Genomic DNA, 19,385 nt, shown 5'->3' on the forward strand with positions numbered 1-19,385 from the left:
CAGGAAGCTCAGCTGCTGTCTAACAAACTTAATTAATCAAAAAGTCATTTCCGAGCTGTAACTATGAGTAAAAGTGCTTCAAGTGTGCTAGCAAGCCTACAAGTTAATCAAAATGCTAATGCAGTACAAATTAAAGTTGTGATTAACATTTCACAGTAGCTGCTTAAGTGAATTGATCACACAAATGGGTTAAGCATTACTCATTTCCTCCAGCCCCAACTGGGAAAAGGGTTGTCATGGGTGGGGGAGGGATTATATATAAGCAGCACCAAATCATCATTAAACTGTCACCAAGACGCTTCCACACAACAGTTTACAAATTATCCACAGTGAGCCAAAACTCCAGCACCACTGCCACAAAGGTAACCCCCTGTAACACAAAAGCCGCAGTAGGTAATTCCACCTCAACATTTCTGACAGCCAGGTACTTTCATGACAAAGCTATGCAGTGCTGTTTATTAGTTATAAATGAGCATTACTGTCCAGTGTATGTGCTATGAGAAATTTTTTGATTATTCTATGACTTCCGCCCTCCTGATCTGGAATAATAGCAACCTAAACATGAAAGCTGCCAGTAGTTAGGTAAAATCACAATCATGATGCTATCACTGGATTACTACCATATACACAAAGACTATGAGTAGCAGCTAAAAAGAGATGGCCTCTGCTCTTCATCTGCAGTTCTGCCTTCTGAAGCTGACTTCATTTTCTTCCCCTTCCTCAGTAAAACTCCTCATTTATTTAAAAGTGTAAATGCACCCACTAAAACAAAGCAATTATTTCTTTCCCCACGCACTTCTGCACTAGTCTTATAAATACAACTTCAACACAGGTCATTTCTGTAACTCCATTTTCCAGCAAGTAATTCATGTACTTGCAGTAACAAATACAACGCATGAACTCGAAACGTACTCGAACTTTAACAGCTTCTCCATTTTCTCATAGGTAGGAAAACACATGATCCCAGGGATATGGTTCCAAATGTGAATAGTTTGGTGGGCTATAATGAAGGGAAGAGGTTTAGGGGAGTTTAGGGAATTCCAAAGCTGGGGGACCTCTCTTTCTTGTACACGTGCAACTGCAGTTCCAGCATCTCTGCTGTTGGCAACTGCGCTGATAAGGCAGGGAAGTATTTTTCGCCTGAGGAGCGGTAGATACAGCTCCTGGATCAGGAAAGTCAGGGCATTACAGCGGCAGAATTACAAGGACCTCATTTCAGGCACGTGCACATTTCCCATGCAAACTATACTTTACTCTGCCATACAGCACCTGACTTCCTGTCCATCTTCTCTCAATGCACAGGTACCCTACTGAGATGTATTTAACACATCCATAGGTAAACACTCCTCAAAGGTTAAGGCTGAGCTCCACAGCAGTTCTGCTCCTGGCAATATTAAAATATTTTATCAACGATTATACTACAAGTGGAGGCTTGTGGCCAATCCCAGTGCAAAGCCAGCGACTGTCACGTTATTTCACAGAAGAGACTGCCCTGCTGAATCTAAGACTGATGGTATTACTACCTCAATTATCCATTTCAATTAATGCAAATATAGGAGACAGTCTCAGAACAGCAGAGTAAGAGCTGATCGTTGAACATACAGTCACAAAATATAAGGCTTGACAAAAGAGGTAAAAAAGACATTAGATTTAGTCTGTTTCACATATTCCCAAATCAGAGATAGGAAAAAAGATAGGGTATTGTCTTTACAATAATAATTTTATTCTGTAATGCTATTAGACAAATCATTTCATTAGAATTTTTCTTCTGCTTTGATGGTCTTCTGCAAGAAATGCAGTAATGTTTGAAACTGAGCTACTGCAGGTGTGCTCAGCACCGTCACCCTGACACCTCGACACCTCTGTCTTTTCTCATTGAAGAGAGTATACAGAGTCTAATGTAACTGTGTTAAAGGCAACAGAGGAAAAAAAAGAAATCAAATGATTTGTCCAAGATCAAGTCGGAAGTCATGGCAGATTTTTTGAGCCACAGGGACTTTCTGTACTTTAACTGCGAGGTCCTGTCAGCGATAACATCCTTGTTAGTTTTTGACTCAAGGTTTTCAATGTAGAGCAGAGACATTCCTGCAGTTTGATCGGTGCCTCTGTGGCCATTAATTACAAAGCTGGGGGTGGGAGCAGAAAGGCATCTGCCTTCTAGAAGGTTACGTATTGCTATTACCTGTATTTCCTCAGTAAAAGGGAAAGAATTCTGTATTTTATTTTTGGTAAATAGATGTTAAATTTTACCTTGCTATAGCTAACAAATCCTAATTACAGGAAAGCTGTAACAACATATATTTCTTCCGTTTTCTATGATAATAATTATATACCTCTATTGAGCCAACACTAAGACTGCTCAAACTCTGCTAATGCTGTGTAAAATGTGGCAATCTGCTTTTAGCCTTTTACAGGTATCCGACATCACAGCTTATGACTTTAGTCTTTCATCATGATTATATATCATGATCACAAAATTCCAATATAAAAACAAAACTTTTGAGAAATCTTAGGAAAAGTAATTTAAAAGTGATTGCCCCGTTTTCTTACTAGAAGACAGTGGAATCTTGTTACTGGCACATAAAAGGATATAAAGCAAACTGGTTAGAAAGTCTCTGCTGTTGCTTTCATAGAAGGCGACCTCAGTAACACGAACATTAGGTTTTTAGAAGTGCATTAGAATTGACTACACAAAAGCAGCTGATCACTCTATTGGTTTCTTATGGATTGTACCAGCACCAAGAAAAAAGCATCAAGAATTACAATGCATAAGATATACAATAATGTTTAAGGGACCTCGTTAAAGAGTTCTGCCTTAGAAAGGAAAAGGAAGATGCAAAGGATTCCTACATAGGAAATCTTATACAACAAACTTTAAATTTTAAAAAGTCTATTTCTTTAGACTACAATTCTTTTTTCGTCCAATTACAGTGTCCTCGTTTCAGAGCTTAATATACGTACTGAGAAGAAGGGCAGTAAGTTGTAAAAGATAGTATTTTATTAATATTTTCCCCTAGAAAAATCCTGACATTAATCTCACACATGCACAAAAAGTAGGTTTATGGCACATATGGACATATGGTATGGAGGCCTTGGCAGCAACTCATCAATATATATCACATTAAGTTTTGCACTTAAACTGGAACAGAAGTTTACGCAGAGCATAAAATGGAACAAATTTAGTATATATAATCTCCAAATCTTCATAGAAAATGTGAAAATTCTGAATAACTACTGCAAACAAAACAACCTAACTGAATTCTTCCAGTTTTGGCTGACACGTTTCCTCACATGCATCAGCTACTGATGCTGTTAATGCAGTTTTGTGACTGACCATTCACACTATTCAGCCTAAAGCCACTAGGGAAGAAAGAGGCAAAGAAGAAGTAGGAGGAATTACAGAATTGGGAGAGTAGGCTGATTTAGGTGAAAGACAGGACAGAAGGCAGTGGAGAAGTCTGCGGTCCTGCAGTGGAAAGAGGCTTACTTCGACAGTGGCTAGAGATGGCACAGGCTCAGCTTTGCAGGAGGCCTGGGATGGAGGCCCTCTGTACGCATTGAGATATAACCACTTGTAAAAGCCCTTTGAAAGGAGGTTTCTTGGACCAGAAAAACAGTGCTGGAATGGGAAGGCCGTCACTCACATACCCACCAGCAAAAACAACAGGTGATGCTTGGGTCACAGTTTGAAGGTTAGCTTTACAACCTTAACAGGTAAAGTACTTTGTAAGTAAATAAACAAACTTTCAACCCAACTCAAAAAACAATTCTGTCTCACTGCTGAATTCTGCTTCCGGGGTGGTGGCGGGGGGCATGTGAGCATGTGTTCACACACACACACAGCATCACCCACGGAACATGTTTATCAATGGATCCTTCTACGGTTCAGTTCCTTTTCTCACAACTAACATCTTTTTTTCCACCTCTGTTGACCCAGAGTTCATCAGCAGGTCAGTGCTAAGGAAAAAGGTAACAGCCAGTACTGAAAGTGTAACCCTGCCTCTTGCTTAGATTCTAGGAACTTTAACCTCAGTTTGGAAAGCGTGACTAATAAGATGGAACAAATATTCTCCCAAGAGATGTAAACCATGCACCGACTTCAAAATACAGAAACGCTTGCATGTTTTTCTTTTGCTTTAAAAAGAAGAGCTTTTTTGTGTTTTAAGATGACCGTATATGTAATGCTATTTAGTTGTTAACAAAAGGTACCGGTGTCCAGGCATTGTATGGAACAATAATTCTTCTGAACTTGATTTCAGTTTAAAGGAACGGTTGAGTATTTTAGAGTTGGAATTTTTTTGAGTGGTTATGGTTTCTGAAATACCTATTAGATAGTAACAGCATTAAAAAACAGTCATATAGCATGATAAATATTGAGCAAGATAATTCTTGAAAAAAATCTTTACTTTACGTTTTTTTTCAAATATGTACTTAACCTCTCCCGAAATGCTGGCTCCACAGACACTTAGATGAACTTGAACTATGTGATTTATTCAAAATCAAAGTGAATTTTCTTACCAGACCAAATTATATTGATCTCTGTTAATAATTACAGTAAAATAATAGTAATAAAAATTGATATATTCAAGCTTTCAGCACTATCATTTTATTGATTTGAAGTATAGGGAGTAGAATTGCATTTAAGCACTGCTGGTTGCCAAGTTTCATACTGTAGCACTAAAATCTGTGGTATGATTTGCTTGTTGTTCTCCTTTTCTTAATTTTAGTTTTGCCTTGTTCAAAATTAGTATTATAAGCTACAGATTTTTGCTAGTGTAAGGTTTAGACCTGCTCAAATGCTGGAACACTGAATTGCTAATAGCATCCCCTCTGTCTGTTTAGAGCATTTTACTATTGATTAGTAATGAGATCTCTCTCCTAGACTGGTTTTATAAACCGGTAGGCTTGACAAAGACTGACGTTTCTAGAATGATGTTTGTAGCACCTGTGTTACCATACTGCCAATGAGCTTCAACCAAGATCCAATTTTGGTAGATGATCTACATGCAAATGGTATGTTGAACAATGAGGATATTAAAATTTGAACAAACAAAAACTGTATGAGGAAAGAAGTACTGTCCCTGTTTTACAGAAACGGAACAGAGGAAGATAAAAAATATTCTGTCAAAGGCTGCCGGATCTTCAAGAACCTATGAATGCATCCTTGTGCAGTTCTGGTAAAGACAGTGCTATTTTTCCTCTCTGGCAGACTCCAGGAGGCACTCTGTTTTCTGCATCAGCTAGAGCTCACCCTTGTTCCTGCTGGAGCTGTAATTGTGCTTTTCAGACATTGCAGCACTCTATTCCAAACTTAAATTGCTGCTATAAAATTCTTTTGAGGCATGCAGCTATGCAAGTGATTGCTTGTTACTGGTACTCTCCATGGTCAGTTTAGTTTCTGTGGGTTGTGATTTCTGTACAACTGTAAAAGTCACAAGTCTCCAGACTGTATTTAAAATCTCTGTTTCAAGTGCACTCTTTGACTCTGTGATAATTGGGAAACAGAAGATATGTCTTCCCATTCAAGATAGAGAAGATTCCAATATCTTATCCCAAATTACATTTCAAAATGTTTTATTTATGCTTGGCATTGACGAGTTAGAACACTCTTGGGTGCTATAAAAATAAATATACTCAAGGGAGACAGGTTCTTGGGGGTCAGCATGACAATTTCCAGGGAACATCTCCATGCAGGAATGAATTATGCGCAACATTTCATGATACCACGATATAAAGTTGTTGCACATGAAAGAAGAGGCGAGCCCGATGGCAACAGATGCCTCTAATCACTGCCATAATCTTTTACCATAAGCTTGTTTACCTTCAGCTTTGTAAAGCAAGCATCTTTGTGGGCACCTGGTTCCTCCCTAAACAAACTGGTATCGTACTGTGTGGCACCAGTTCTCCACAAGACGTTGCAACAAATCTTCAGATTTTTTCTGTATTCAAAATACTACAACACACTAACATGGCATAGTAAAACAACAGAGGTTAAATATTGGAATACACTACTGTACCTGACATATTCTAATTGCTTGATCCAACACTGTCTTTGTATCAGTTGCATAATCTGGGCAAGGCAGCATGGCATGACTGAAGTGGGCTTGCAGCAGCAGATGTGTTTTTGTGTGTGAGCTATCAAATGAATGAGGATTGACTTCAACTGGAAGATGTTTTGCCATTTCACTGTTCATCTGATCTTCATTGTGTCTCACAGGCAGATCTGTGTACTCCTCAGCATTCTTAAAAAAAAAAAAGTATAAAATGCATTTAAGTATTACAATTAGCTACAGAATAATTATTATTTCTTTCTGAGCCATTAAGAGTATATGCATGTAATTTACTACAATTAGGTCTCATTACTAAAATAGCAGCATTTTTACTAAGGTTTAGAAAGCTTACTTATTTATTGAAATCATATGTTTGTGGGAAAACATTAGCTAGTAAAACATTCAAAAGTATTCAGATAATTACAGGGTTTAAACTTTTTTGTATAGCTGATTTTAATGTTAGAGAAGAAGAAAACATAAGTACTGAAATAAATACATTCATTAGTTGGATACGGTATTTGAGATGACCTTCTACAGATATCCTACTTAACTGGCTTACAAAAACATAGTAAGGTTATCTATGAAGAATTCAGTAATTCACATTTTACTTTTTCAGAATTTCTGCTTTTCTTTTTCTATTCAAAGCACAGTGGGTTTGAAATACTTCTAGCAAAGTTCTTTTAAAATGTGTTTCCAATATTTTGAGCAGTCAATGTCTGAGCAACAGATGATCAGTGATTGCAACAAGTAGGTGCTGAAAACTCTCCTCTGTGCTCCAGAATAGGATTAATACTATTTATGCCCAAATGATAGATTTCTAAGAACTTGCTCACTGTTGCAGAAAGGAGCTGCACACCAACAGGTAATCTAAATGTGGATATGATCAGCAACATACTTGGGAAGTTGCTGAGGGGAAAAAGGACGACTGCTCTAGCAGCTAGAGCAGAGATGTTCAGTCTCCTGCTATGGAAATTAACTGTTTCTGAAAGACACAGAATTCAACAGAAGCACCCTAAGCACTACAATTTGGACTGCACAGAATCAACTCATCCCGTGACTTAGAACTGGAGATCTTTTCCTCTGCAAAATCATCTTTTACACATATACGTTCTTGTTTGGAACGCGAATGAGGTTTCTAATGTATAAAACTTGCAAGTACAGGAAGAGTTTTACAATATCTGATATCTTTTCCATCTGTAATTTAAGAGAGTATATTTCTTTTATCATAAAATAAAAAAGTATTTGAGTATCCTGAAGGGCAATATCTTCCAAACTATGGGATTGGCAAAGACATCATCAAATTAGAGATAAAATATTCAGAGTTTTATATTCCCCTTGAACTACAGATTTGGTATTATGGGTTTTAGACTTCAATCTCCAGTCAGACTTCCTGCAAATCCATATTAATTAAATATTCACAATTTTAGAACTATTTTAGAACACCTAATACAACTACCTAATTGAACTGCAAACTACCATATCCACTGATTAATATCCTAACAGTTATAGATTTTTTTTTTGCCAATTCCCAGATAAAAGTTAGAGAGTTGTTTTCTGCTCCCTTAAAAACCGACAGCACAAACATAGTCTTTAACAGCACAATGGAACTACAACTAGTTTGTGATGCAAGGGCAAAAGGAAAGATCAATCCTAGACAATTTGAGTTTTAGAAAGAAAATCAGTATGTCATTAATTTATTTCATATCCTTACAGCAAATTAAAAGCGAAGACTGACTCAAGACAACTGCTGCTTAATCCTGGATGTCTCTGCTAGATCTCTTGTGAAAACTGTGGTCATTTATTCTCTGAACCTAAGGTCACAATCTTGTTAAGCCCTATAGACGATTGCATGTTTGCTTCACTCTTTTTATTTAACTGGCGTCTCCTTCAAAGATATTTTAAAGAATATTTACCAAGGAGATTTTTTACTTAGTTTTGCTTTGCAGTTTAAAATAGCAGAAAGGAGAAGGATCAGCCAAGTGACTGCAGACCAACTGGTAGTCCTGAAAACACATTTTCACTAATTCTTCCCCAGTACATGTTTTATTTACCTCCAAAACACTCCTCTTATTTTAAACAACTTGCCTACTTAATTTCCTGTTTGTGATCATTGACTGTAAGTAAGTGAGGTTCATTTTCTTATCTGCATCATGTAGGTAATTAAAGGAAATTGAGAATGGGTAGTGAAGCTTTTATACAACTGAGAATGAAGCTGAATGGAGGGCACCAAGGTCAGCAGAGTCCATTATATTTTTATGTGAGAGGCCAGCACGTCTGCCCTGTCCTTGTTTGCTTAGTGTAGGCCGGACAGACTACTAACTGCAAATCTGTTTCTCTGATTTGCCCAGCTGTCCTTGAATAAAGACATCTTCCATTGCAAAATGTTAAATGACAGTGATTGACAACTCTGTGATGAACTCTGCTTGTAACCCCCTGCTACTGTTTTCAGATTGCACATGAAAAGACGGAATAAAGAAACATCCTTTGTAATCACCTCAAATGGGCCCTGCTGTTCACTCAATATTTTTCATTTTAGTTTTCTTTTTCATTATAAATCTCAATCTGTTCTGCAAAGGCTATAAATTCAACTATCCCATGCAATACATAATATATATTATTTTGCTGCGTTATATCTGAATACTCTTCTTACTTCCATGGGTGATGAAAACATATCAAATTTCATATCAATCATTAATCTTCATTCTAAAGTCAAGAAACTTAACACAAACTTTATAGTTAAACCATAGAGCACTGCTGTGCATTTCTTCCTTTTTCTTTTCCTTCTGTTAAATCAGGACTATTGCAGCCCATGTACTAATAATATGTTTATAAGCACTTACTGAGTTAAACATAACTTGTTATTGGATACCAGGGGATAAGCAGGAATTCTAGTTATTGGTTCTGCAATCAGGTATTTGGCAGTCCTGTCACATCTCTCTCATCTCTATGGGACTGTGATGGACTTTCCCAATAATGTCTTCTTTTGGGCATTAGAGACTGCTGCATCATTTCAAGGACATAAGAATCCTCTCAAACCTACATTTCATCCCTTATGCAACGCAGGGTCATATAGGAGACTGCAGCTTGCTTTGCCAGAGAGAAATGTCACACACAGACTTACATAAATGGGATAGTTACATTTTACAAGGCCAAAGGGCTATTCTGATAATTGAATTCTGTTTCCTGCATAACTCCAGCCACAGAATCATCTTAGAGTTCGCTCTGGATCACGCAGCATCGTGTTCCAAATACGCAGTTTACCATCACCCTTTACTTGAATTGTTCTGAAAACGAACAACACATCCTATTACAGAAATGTATCTTTTGCCGGTTGTTTTTCTTTTTGGCTCTAGCTTCCAGACATTCTCTGTTTTTATTCCTGCTTGGAGACTGACAAGTCTGTTCTAAAATTTCTGTTCCCCATGTTTGTATGGGCTAATATTATACCTCAGCTTGCTCTGATAGCTACATTTAGTTCTGAATTGCTCAGGGTCTCATATTCAGCTGATTATCCGACATGATTACCTAACAAAACTGAAACAGACAACGTTTATTTTCCTCCAACCTAGCAAATGATCCAGATCACAGTGGGCTAAGGATCTAGTCAGGCTTGTTCCAATGTACATTTAATTAAAAAAAAAGAAAAGTTTCACAATCTCCAACTTGAGATCAGAGTCGGCATCCATCTGCAACCAAACCGTACTCTGATTCTTCAAACATCTGCAAGTAACTAACAGGCATTTGAGGAGTCGGCCTGAAATGAAATGTAAATGAGGTCTCCAACATGGCAAGTACTAAGCTCCATTGTGCCTGTAGGGTTGAAATAAAGTCAGATTCTCTTTCTACCCACAAAATTTGCAGGTTTGGCTGAAATTACTGATTTATAGTGAACGATGAACTTATGACTTCTACCACATGTTAGTCTTCTGCAGTATTTTAAATCTGAAGTAACTACCTCCTGTCATCTGTACATAAGAGAGAAGAGGATACTTGTGGAACACGGACAGACATGGCATCAAGGTGAGCAAATAAAGTAAACTTGAATGTTTTAAGTTCAGTCCAGTCACGGGAACAGTAAAACTTATAAAGTTAATGAGTTCTAGACTTTAAATAGCAGTTGATTAATTTGTAACAATGAGGGTCTAAAACAAACCAAAAATAGTTTCTCACATTCCAGAGCTGAACCAATAGTCTTTTCTTTAGTGGATGCTGTATTGGTAACTACCTTAGATTTGACTGACTACATATATGCTCCTTTTCTTTGTGTTGATACAGTGACCCCAAACATATCATATTTTCAACTTAAAAAAAAATGGCAACATCTATTTTGCTCTCTTTCAAGTTTCTGACAGAGAGAGGGGAAAAACCATGGGAAAAGTATTCATAGAAAATTTGACACCTAAATTAACAGTAGCTAAGCTAAAGTATTCAAAAACCAATTCTTGCAGTAAGCTAGTACTAAAAATCACTACTAGAATTAAAAAAAAAAGTGAGCATTGTTTTTAATTAATACAGTAATCACATCCTTTTCACCTGAACTTTGGCTTAAATTATATAAACTTCTGGTAGTTTGAGTACATGTTAATGGACTGCAAACATCATACTTTTGTGCATAAAATAAAGCAAAAAAAGGCTGCAATAAATGAACTGATATTTTGATTGGTTGATTAGTTTTTTTACAGCTGTTCTGCAATTAATACTAATTAATACTATCCGAGGTTCAAAGGTTCAATCTATAAATGACTGTATATACAAGTTAGAGGCAACTTTAATTGATAAGCTTAATGATAATATATAAATAAATATATAAAATACATATAATTTTATATATATAATTAGTTTTTGACTATGGTCCCATTATACAAAGTACTACAGAGTGCTTCAGTGCAACATCCTGACTTGTCACTAGTACTTCCACACAGAGCTACACTCCATAAAGTAGCAGGATGGCAACCTTTAAAGACTAAAGCAGTCTGTAACTGCCGTCATTTGGGTAATACCTGTGTTACCAGGGGGGTGAGCAGAAGAGCAAAGTTCCATTAATATAGGCCCTGACAGGCCCATCAGTATAGGATAGAGTAAAGCAATAGCATGGCAAAAAAAAAGAGAAAAAAACAAGCACAATAGCACAGATAGTTTTTGAGTACCTAGGTAACTGGATAACAATACCTTATAATAGATTCACAAAGAAGAAATTATTTTCTGAGGATTAAACTTGACCATCTGTACTTAAAAACATTTGAAATAATTTGGTTTTTATTTATACATATATATGTATATGTATATGTTTTCCACTGATGCACTAAAAAAGGCCTCATTTAATTCTGTATTAACTATATTATAAAAAAAGATACAAAATAGTTTAACCACAATCCCCTAATTATCCATAACCATCTTCCTTTGCCTATGCTCTTCCCAAGGCCCAGGCCACAGTTTCAGGCAAACATTCAAAAGCTAATGACATGAGAATATATTATGGAAATTATTTAAATGAACCAACATATTTATGCTGTATTTTATCTTCGCATTTTCAAGTGTGAGTTTGATTTACAAGGAGAAACATTAAATTTACACAGATGTGCCCTGGCAGGTAGCTGGAACTCAATCAAGCACAGATTTACATTAAAAAAATAAATAAGTGTGAGGAAACACCTTCTTAAAAAAAAACCCAAACTGACCACATGCTTAACAGCTGTTTTTCAGAGCACCCGAAGACTAAATTAGATTGAAAAATGGGATTAGAGAAGTACTTGCTAGAATTACTGCTCTGAAAATTATATCAGTGTTAGTGATTCCATTATAAACTCCTATTTTCAGGAGTTTATTGCTAGCCTATAAATGTATATTCTTTGGTCTCAGTTTTATGGGACGTAATTTGTGCTTCCAAAGTTTAAAATGTTTCTTAAGTCTTAAGATATAAAAGGTCTAGGGTGAGATTCGAGTTAAAAACAGTAATGAACATACGTTACTAGTTATAGGTGTTTTAAGAATAAACATATTTTCCAGATTGATATTATGGACAAAAAGGAAAAAATGCTGTTTCTATAAGCTTATTGAAGCCTTTACATTACACAGTGGTTTTTAGATTGGAAGCCCTCATTTAGGCAGCAAACACTAACACAAAGACCTTCCTCACTTCGTTTTATACGCATAAAGTGTATTTTTAAGACACTTTGGAGAAATGAAGTTCCAGGGCAGCCTGAATTTTCAGGGCAGCCTGGCAGATCCGTGTTAAGAAACAGGGCAAGCTGAAATTTAAGATCTTTGGCTCATATAATGCAAAGGGAAGGGAAAATATCAGCAGGCAAGATCGGCAAGACATATTTACCACGGTGCTGGAACTCATCACAGAAACCACTGCTACATATGCTTTTTGCCGGCATACGCCACGTAACAACCCTGCCCATCGACTGCATGCGTGTGTGGCAGTGGAATCAAATTCAGCGTAGGCAGGCTAAAGCCTGCCCTGCAGCAGAGTCCCTCTGCAATAGCGGCTTTTCCATCCCTTCCTTCCATTGCCCCGGCAGCAAGGAAGGGAGGGCAGCAAGCCCTGTGCCATCCCGCTTGCAGCGGGGCACCAAGGAGGTGGGAGCAGCAGCTCCTGGCAGAGGGCTGTCGCTGGCTGCAGAGACAGGGCTCCCCTGCCGGCACGGGTGCTGCCCCAATTATGTCCCCTCTCTTGGTTTAAGGCTCAGCAGGGGAGGGGCACTGGAAGTTGAAGAGCATGAGAAGTTGAGCATGAGAAGTTGAAGAGAAGGTTGCAGAACCAATCAACGTGTGATGATGTAGAAAACTAAATCTTTTTTTTTAAATTTATTTACAAATATTCTTCAGGATTTAAAATGGCCACATTTCAGTAATGGGATCTACAAACTTAGTTTATAGGAACATACAAACAATAAGTTCTTAAATAAACATTACTGATCAGAAAAAATGCATATAATTGTATTCCCAGACTGCTCATTTAAAACAAATTATATTAAACAAAGACAAGTAGCTACATCTGATATATGCTACAAATTTTACAATTACAGACATCATAAAAAGCACAAGCTAGGGCAATGAAACAGTTGAGTGATCACTTAAAAACACCCTGAAGGGCTTAGATTTCACAAGTTCACCTCTTACTTAAAACATCCAAACTACAAACTGCTGATGACATTCCTGATGACCAGAGGTCAGGAGTCTGAAAGACCTTTGCCACTGTGCACAGAGCACTAGGAGGTCAGCTATATTAGCTACCAGTAGCAGAGAGTGACCTGGCAGTTTAGAGAACTTCTGAAGTACAAAGTTAAATTACAGACCTTTGCTTCAGCATGGGGTTGCTAAAAGAAAGAAGGCAAGAATGCTAGCACGCACGAAAGGGGGATGCGTACATGAAATAACAGTGATCTGACATTGGGAAAAAGTTTTTAGCATTTCTATGCTTATCTTGAAAATAGATTTGTCTTTTTTCTAAAGTTCTCAAAGCATATCAGAGAAGCTGAGTTTCACAGTACAGTGAGATACAGTAGTAGAAAATATAATTGTTGTAGTTGGTTTACCAAAAGGTAAGAAATACACTTTTAAAAGTAAGAACCATTTTATTTCAGAATCATTTCCTTTTCAAATTGCACACTTTGCTAGAACATATTAAAACTAGGAATGAGTTCACCATTTTCAGTAAGCCTTAAGCCTCACAATCCATATTTCATGAAGTTTATGATTGCAATCATAACTCAGTGCTACTTTTTTGGTCAATCCTAATAAAAACCATTCTTACAATACATTCGCTCTTCCCCCAAATGTGTGGGTACTTTCACAGTATTAGGCCTGTACATCTTTCTTAAAGATGGCTTTGATTCACTCTTAGTTTTTTTAAGTTAAATTACTGCTCATCAATAAGCCTGTAATACTTACACAACTTAAGAAAAAATAAATGCAAAGGAAGAGCAAAGTAGGGCAAATATAGGAGCAAACATCTGAAACTGATATGGCATACACATTATTCTCCTAGAATAAGTTACTTTGACCATAGCAAATAAATATAAATTGGAAAGTATAAATTCCATTTATAAGGTGAATTATAGTGATGTGAGAGAATTATTACATTTTATCACTGGAAATGGTATATTTGAGATTTTCAGCTCTCCAAGATGCCTGATTTTTCCTATTACTTTTCATGAGAAAGCTTTGAACCTGCACATTCGGAATACATTATAATCAGCCCATTTTTTTTCTTAATACCTAGATGGGACAGTGACCCACAACTTTCCTGTAATATGACCTGAGATTACAGGGGAAGAAAGATTTAAAAACCACTGCTTTTGGCTGTATTGAAAACTCAGCATTAATACCGAAAAGCTTTTCAGTGCATGAAATCAATAATGTGCTAATACGCAACTAGGAAAATTTTGCTGAGCATACAGTCAAAAATCTGATTGTCATGAGAAATCTACTTCAGTTCCATTTGGACGTTTGTCCACATTTTGAAGCTGAGTTTGGCTGAATCAGCTGGCTCAGCCACTGATTAGGATGATGATAGCAGTAAAAACTGCAATAGCAGATCTTGGCTTTCAACTGTCCCCGGGAAAGCAATCAGCCGTTTTCCTTTTTCAGCTTTGATCCTCCATTGGGATCTTCCAGTGCAGAGCCCAGACCCATGGAAGAAGTTAACGGATTTCTGCATTAAGTTATTGCAACTCTGTATGGAGACAGGAACAAGCACTGCTGATTCTTAATGCGAAATGTGGCCCATACATATTGTATATGTTAATGGCAAGCTGTAAAAATCTCTGTGTGTTGAAAACGGGATTTCAGATCTGCTGACCTGTGGCAGCTCCCCTAGTGGGGAGCCACAAATGCACACTGGTGCGTTTTTGTACTGGATTAAATTCCGGATCTAGACTACTATGTGATCAGACACAAAAAGGAATAAAAGGTTCACAGGCATGAATACCTGTCATCAAGTGGTGAAATGACTAGCAGCCTCTGTTTGAGAGAAACTCAAGCCCAGAATAATAGAACAACAACATGAATTGGCAGAAATATATGGGAAACTTGGAAGATGCCTACTTGTACTGTATCTCTTCAGCAGGCCAATGCTACTCATCTTACTCGGAGCAGCAAACCTTTTACAAGTAAATAATTTAATATAATAATTAAAAGAAACGCCACAACTGTAAAGAGACGTGACAGTTGTTGCAAGTGAATCTAATAAGAGTAGTTCCCTGCTGATAAGCACATCTCCACTTATTTCAGTAGAACTATGTGGATTAACATTGAATATCTGACCCAAAGTTTTGAAGAATTCAAGAGTTACAAGGCAATGCTGAGATAAAAGAGACGAATGATTACAAGGGTGCGGAAGAGGGGTAATCATCAAGGAAATAGAAAAATTAGTAAAAGGAAAACTATTTGAAGTTTATTAAACATGTATAGATAATACGCCAATGGTTTGGTGTGCTTGATTTGAGGGAGGTCTATCAATACCTCTGGTATGAATGACCAGAGTTCTGATAAAGTGAGTGGTATGGTAAAAATGCCCTAGTACCACGTGTGACCCTAACAGAACATGCTTTTACCTGAATGGGATGTACTGTGCATTACCATGGCAGATCTAACCACTTTGGATGGCAAATGATAATTTTTCTTGGTGATGTTCACTGTATGAAAATTTGTGAGAACGCTGTGTTCTCACATAGACTTATACCATGTCTTTTCTACCTGTAAATACATATAGGCATACAAAATAAATTTTAAGAGCTGTATTTATCAGAAAATATAAGGAAGAATAACTGACTATAAAATGAGTTGCATATATTTTGGCTCTGCTGTAAAGTTTCAAGAACTTCCATTAAAAGACAAAGAAAGCAGAGATTTTCAGTACCAGATGTCTGGGAAGATCCCATTTGGATTTGAGCTACTTAAATTTGCAATCATGTATTTATACATCTAACAGAGCTTCTGTTTCCCCTAGAATCTGAAAATTAACTAGCTTTGTAGCATCTTCCTTGATCTGCCACCCGTGCCCTGAGGATTAGAGACTCCACCTGAGCTTGTTTTACAAGCATAACAGAAAAAATTAATCTCTGCTGGCAGCGATCCCACTGGGATACTGATGAATAATGATATCCCTCTCTTGCTGCCCTCTCAGTCCACTAGAAAAGCCACTCTAACCCAGCAACGTGGAAACTGCTGAAACCATTCCAGCTGTGGATTAGCAGGCAGTCAAGCATCCATCTGTTCTGTGTGAATCGAGAGAAAGCAAACACACATTCTTATAGCTAAAGAAGTATTCACAATTAGCATCTTATATGAGCACATATAGTAAATATTAAGACAATCATATACAAAAGAAAAAAATAATCTATTACCCACACCACGTCATTTACATTTGCTTGCTGCCTTAAGCAAATGATAAAACTGTCTGCACTCATCTCATTAACCTACAGCATGTTGTGCATTCAAGGATTTAAGATATTTAAGATTAAATTTCTTAATACTGTGTGCATTTGTACCTAAAAATATTTTGTAAATATGCACACATATACTAAACAAATATAAGCAAATATGGTAGCGTGCCCTCACCTTGGCAAGACAAGGATTTAAGAGACTAGTTGTGAGAGGGAATTTAGCTATTTTCTCACCCTCTAAGGCGTGATGGATAGACTTGAGATATTTTCTCTTTCTGAAAACTAGTAGTTGAATACCCTTTGCTGACTTCTTAAGCTTTTCCACTGGAAGAAAGAATGCAAAAAGAGTGGGAAGCTGGGATGCAGGCCGCCCCGGACAGATTGGTGGAAACTGATTTGACTCTTCCATGGTAAATAAGGCAATGACCTGCTATAATTTAAGGTAGATGTATTTGAGTACCATTCTAGCTAAAATTACTTATAAATGTGCACAATTTCATGGTTTTCCATGCAGAACAATTCCAATATTTAATCTGAGGTCTGGCCCGCATTCATTAATTTCTCTTTTAATTAAAAGAGATGAAGGGTGGAGGAGATTTAAGGAGTCCATAGTTACTAATCTGAAATGGCCACTCAGTTTGAGAAAAGATCACATTATGTACTCTGTTGATGTTGTTAGGATAGTAACAGTATATCAGACTAGGAAACAATAATGCATTTATAATATATTTTTTACTCCAACACAGAAGCACTCATCTTCTGGCCAGAAGAGCTGCAGAGCTGAAGAAAATCTGCAACCGTTCTCTAAAGGCAAGTTTACAGTACTGTAACGGATTTAAAAAGATATATTTCATATTAAATTTTTCAAATGCTAAGGAAAGTTTTTGCCATTTATAGCAAAAATTCCTGCACAATTTCTTCTAACGTTACAGGTAGCGTAAGCTGGTAAAATAACTGTGAACTAAATCACATTGTAAATAATAGGCATTCCACGAATAATGGACTGATTTCTTAAAAGTTCATCTGTAATAATACATAACATCAACATTTAAAATAGTAACTATCTGAAGCTAGCCTGGTTCCATCAGGAAACAAAAAAGAAAGGAATGAAACAAAAAATCTAAATGTAAATAGGGAAAATGCAAGTGTCAGATACTTCATTAAGGTTTGACCAGTAATCCTCTTATGTCCTTTTTCTAAACTGCTGTGCCAAAGGCACAATACATACTGGACACCAATCTTGTATGATGTAATTGTATCAGCCAAAGCCATCCTCACCCTGAAATTTCAGTTCCAATCTGAGAAGAACAGGCTATAAAATGACACCCTTTTTCTTAACAGGTTTACCACTCAGAGCAAAAACTTCTTTGCTGTCAGAGAAAAACATTTCTTTGCCTTTAAACAGCAGTCAGTAAGGCTGAGTTAGTCTCACTAAGTGAGCTGAATTCTATTAAAACAAATTAATCAACAATATAAATTTAACTGCTGTAATTTACAGTACAATAGTGTAATTCTATCAGAAGCAAAGGCAATTACCTGAAACCAGTGAAGACAGAAGAGCCACCGACTGCAGAGGGCCTAAATTTGCCTGTTGAGCTTTAATAACAAATCAGGAGGCACAAAGTAGGCAGAACTTGCACTGACTCGCAAAGGGCACGCTGAGCTTGTACGACTGCCTTTTGGAATACCTGGGACATGAGACCCCACTGTCGTTTACGGAAGCAGTACTGCATTTTACAAAGAATTTTGACTTCACCTTGATAAAGATGATTTTTAGAACTTCAGTTTTCTTTCAACAAATACACTGTACATTTGAAAATTGAGCCATATGATGTGCTTGCTGGAAAAAAAAAAGCCACTTAATTTCCAACCATATATATGAATATTTTGCAAAGTATTGACTGCTACACAGCTACACATAGTTTGAAATCTCACACTATGACTGCGTTTATAATTCCAACTACCAGGTGGTAAGAAAGAAGACTTGTGCTAAAAAATAAAAGATGGTGTGTAGTTGAATTGCCTGCAGCTTTAAGGAGTAAACCAAGCTTGATATCCCCAAACTTGCCTTAGTGGCATACATACCAATGACAAGCATTGATTTGCCACAGATGGCAGCCAATGTTCCCATTTGTATGTACAAGACAGCAGAGTACTCCTACCTGCCCTAGCAGATACAAGCATAATAGCTTCCTGCCTCATCAAAACAGTTCACACTGGTAAAAGGGAGTGCTTTGTTGCTATAACTGGCTCCTAACAAAGGAATTTATTTCTCCACATTTCAGACAGAAACCGTTACTGAAGCAGCTGTTTGTAACGTGGATATAGCCTGAGACCACTGGCTTCCGCTACCATAACTATATGCACCTTCACAAGTTTTTCACCTGAACTCCAGACTGCAATAAAAGCAATAGAAAACAACAACAACAAATTAAAGATACTATAGTAATGGAAATTCCAACATAACAGTTCTTCTCTTATGGCCTACCTCCTGGGAAATATATGCCAGAAATCTTTAACTTCAACTTTAAAATAGGTTTTATTTTAACTTGCCTGAGTATTGACTTAGTTTTTTAAACTGGCAAGTAAGGACAGAAGTTGAGTAATTAGCTCAGAGGAAAAAGTAATGTTTGTTTATCAGAGATTAGAAAGTCAGTGCATATTGGGAGTTACCAAGGTTTTATATTTTCTAGTTTTAAACTTGATTCTTTTTTCTTGATGCCATAAAAATTAAAGAATTTTGCCATGTTCAGTTAGCTATCAGTAGTAGGTATTGTCATCTTGATTCACAAATTGATTGTGCTTTTCTGGGAAGGCAGGCAGCATCAGATGCTTTCAATCTAAAAATCAAACAATCATTAAAAAAAAAAAAGAAGAAATCATTGTGCCATCATGTTATAAAAAATGACTACAACCAAGTACTATGGCAGGACTCACATTC

At 36.9% G+C, this 19,385-nt stretch overlaps 1 protein-coding gene across 4 annotated transcripts in view; it reads right to left on the reverse strand.

Moving 5' to 3' along the window:
• ASCC3 (activating signal cointegrator 1 complex subunit 3) overlaps nucleotides 1–19,385 on the reverse strand; it is a 287,466-nt gene that overhangs the window by 16,127 nt on the left and 251,954 nt on the right. For all 4 annotated transcript variants that reach the window (XM_068937883.1, XM_068937886.1, XM_068937884.1 and 1 more), the window contains one exon: nucleotides 6,018–6,242. In XM_068937883.1, coding sequence (XP_068793984.1) covers nucleotides 6,018–6,242 — 225 coding nt within the window. The remainder of the gene's footprint in view (nucleotides 1–6,017; nucleotides 6,243–19,385) is intronic.

The sequence above is a fragment of the Struthio camelus genome, chromosome 3 (genome assembly GCF_040807025.1).
Source record: "Struthio camelus isolate bStrCam1 chromosome 3, bStrCam1.hap1, whole genome shotgun sequence".
Lineage (NCBI taxonomy): Eukaryota > Metazoa > Chordata > Aves > Struthioniformes > Struthionidae > Struthio > Struthio camelus.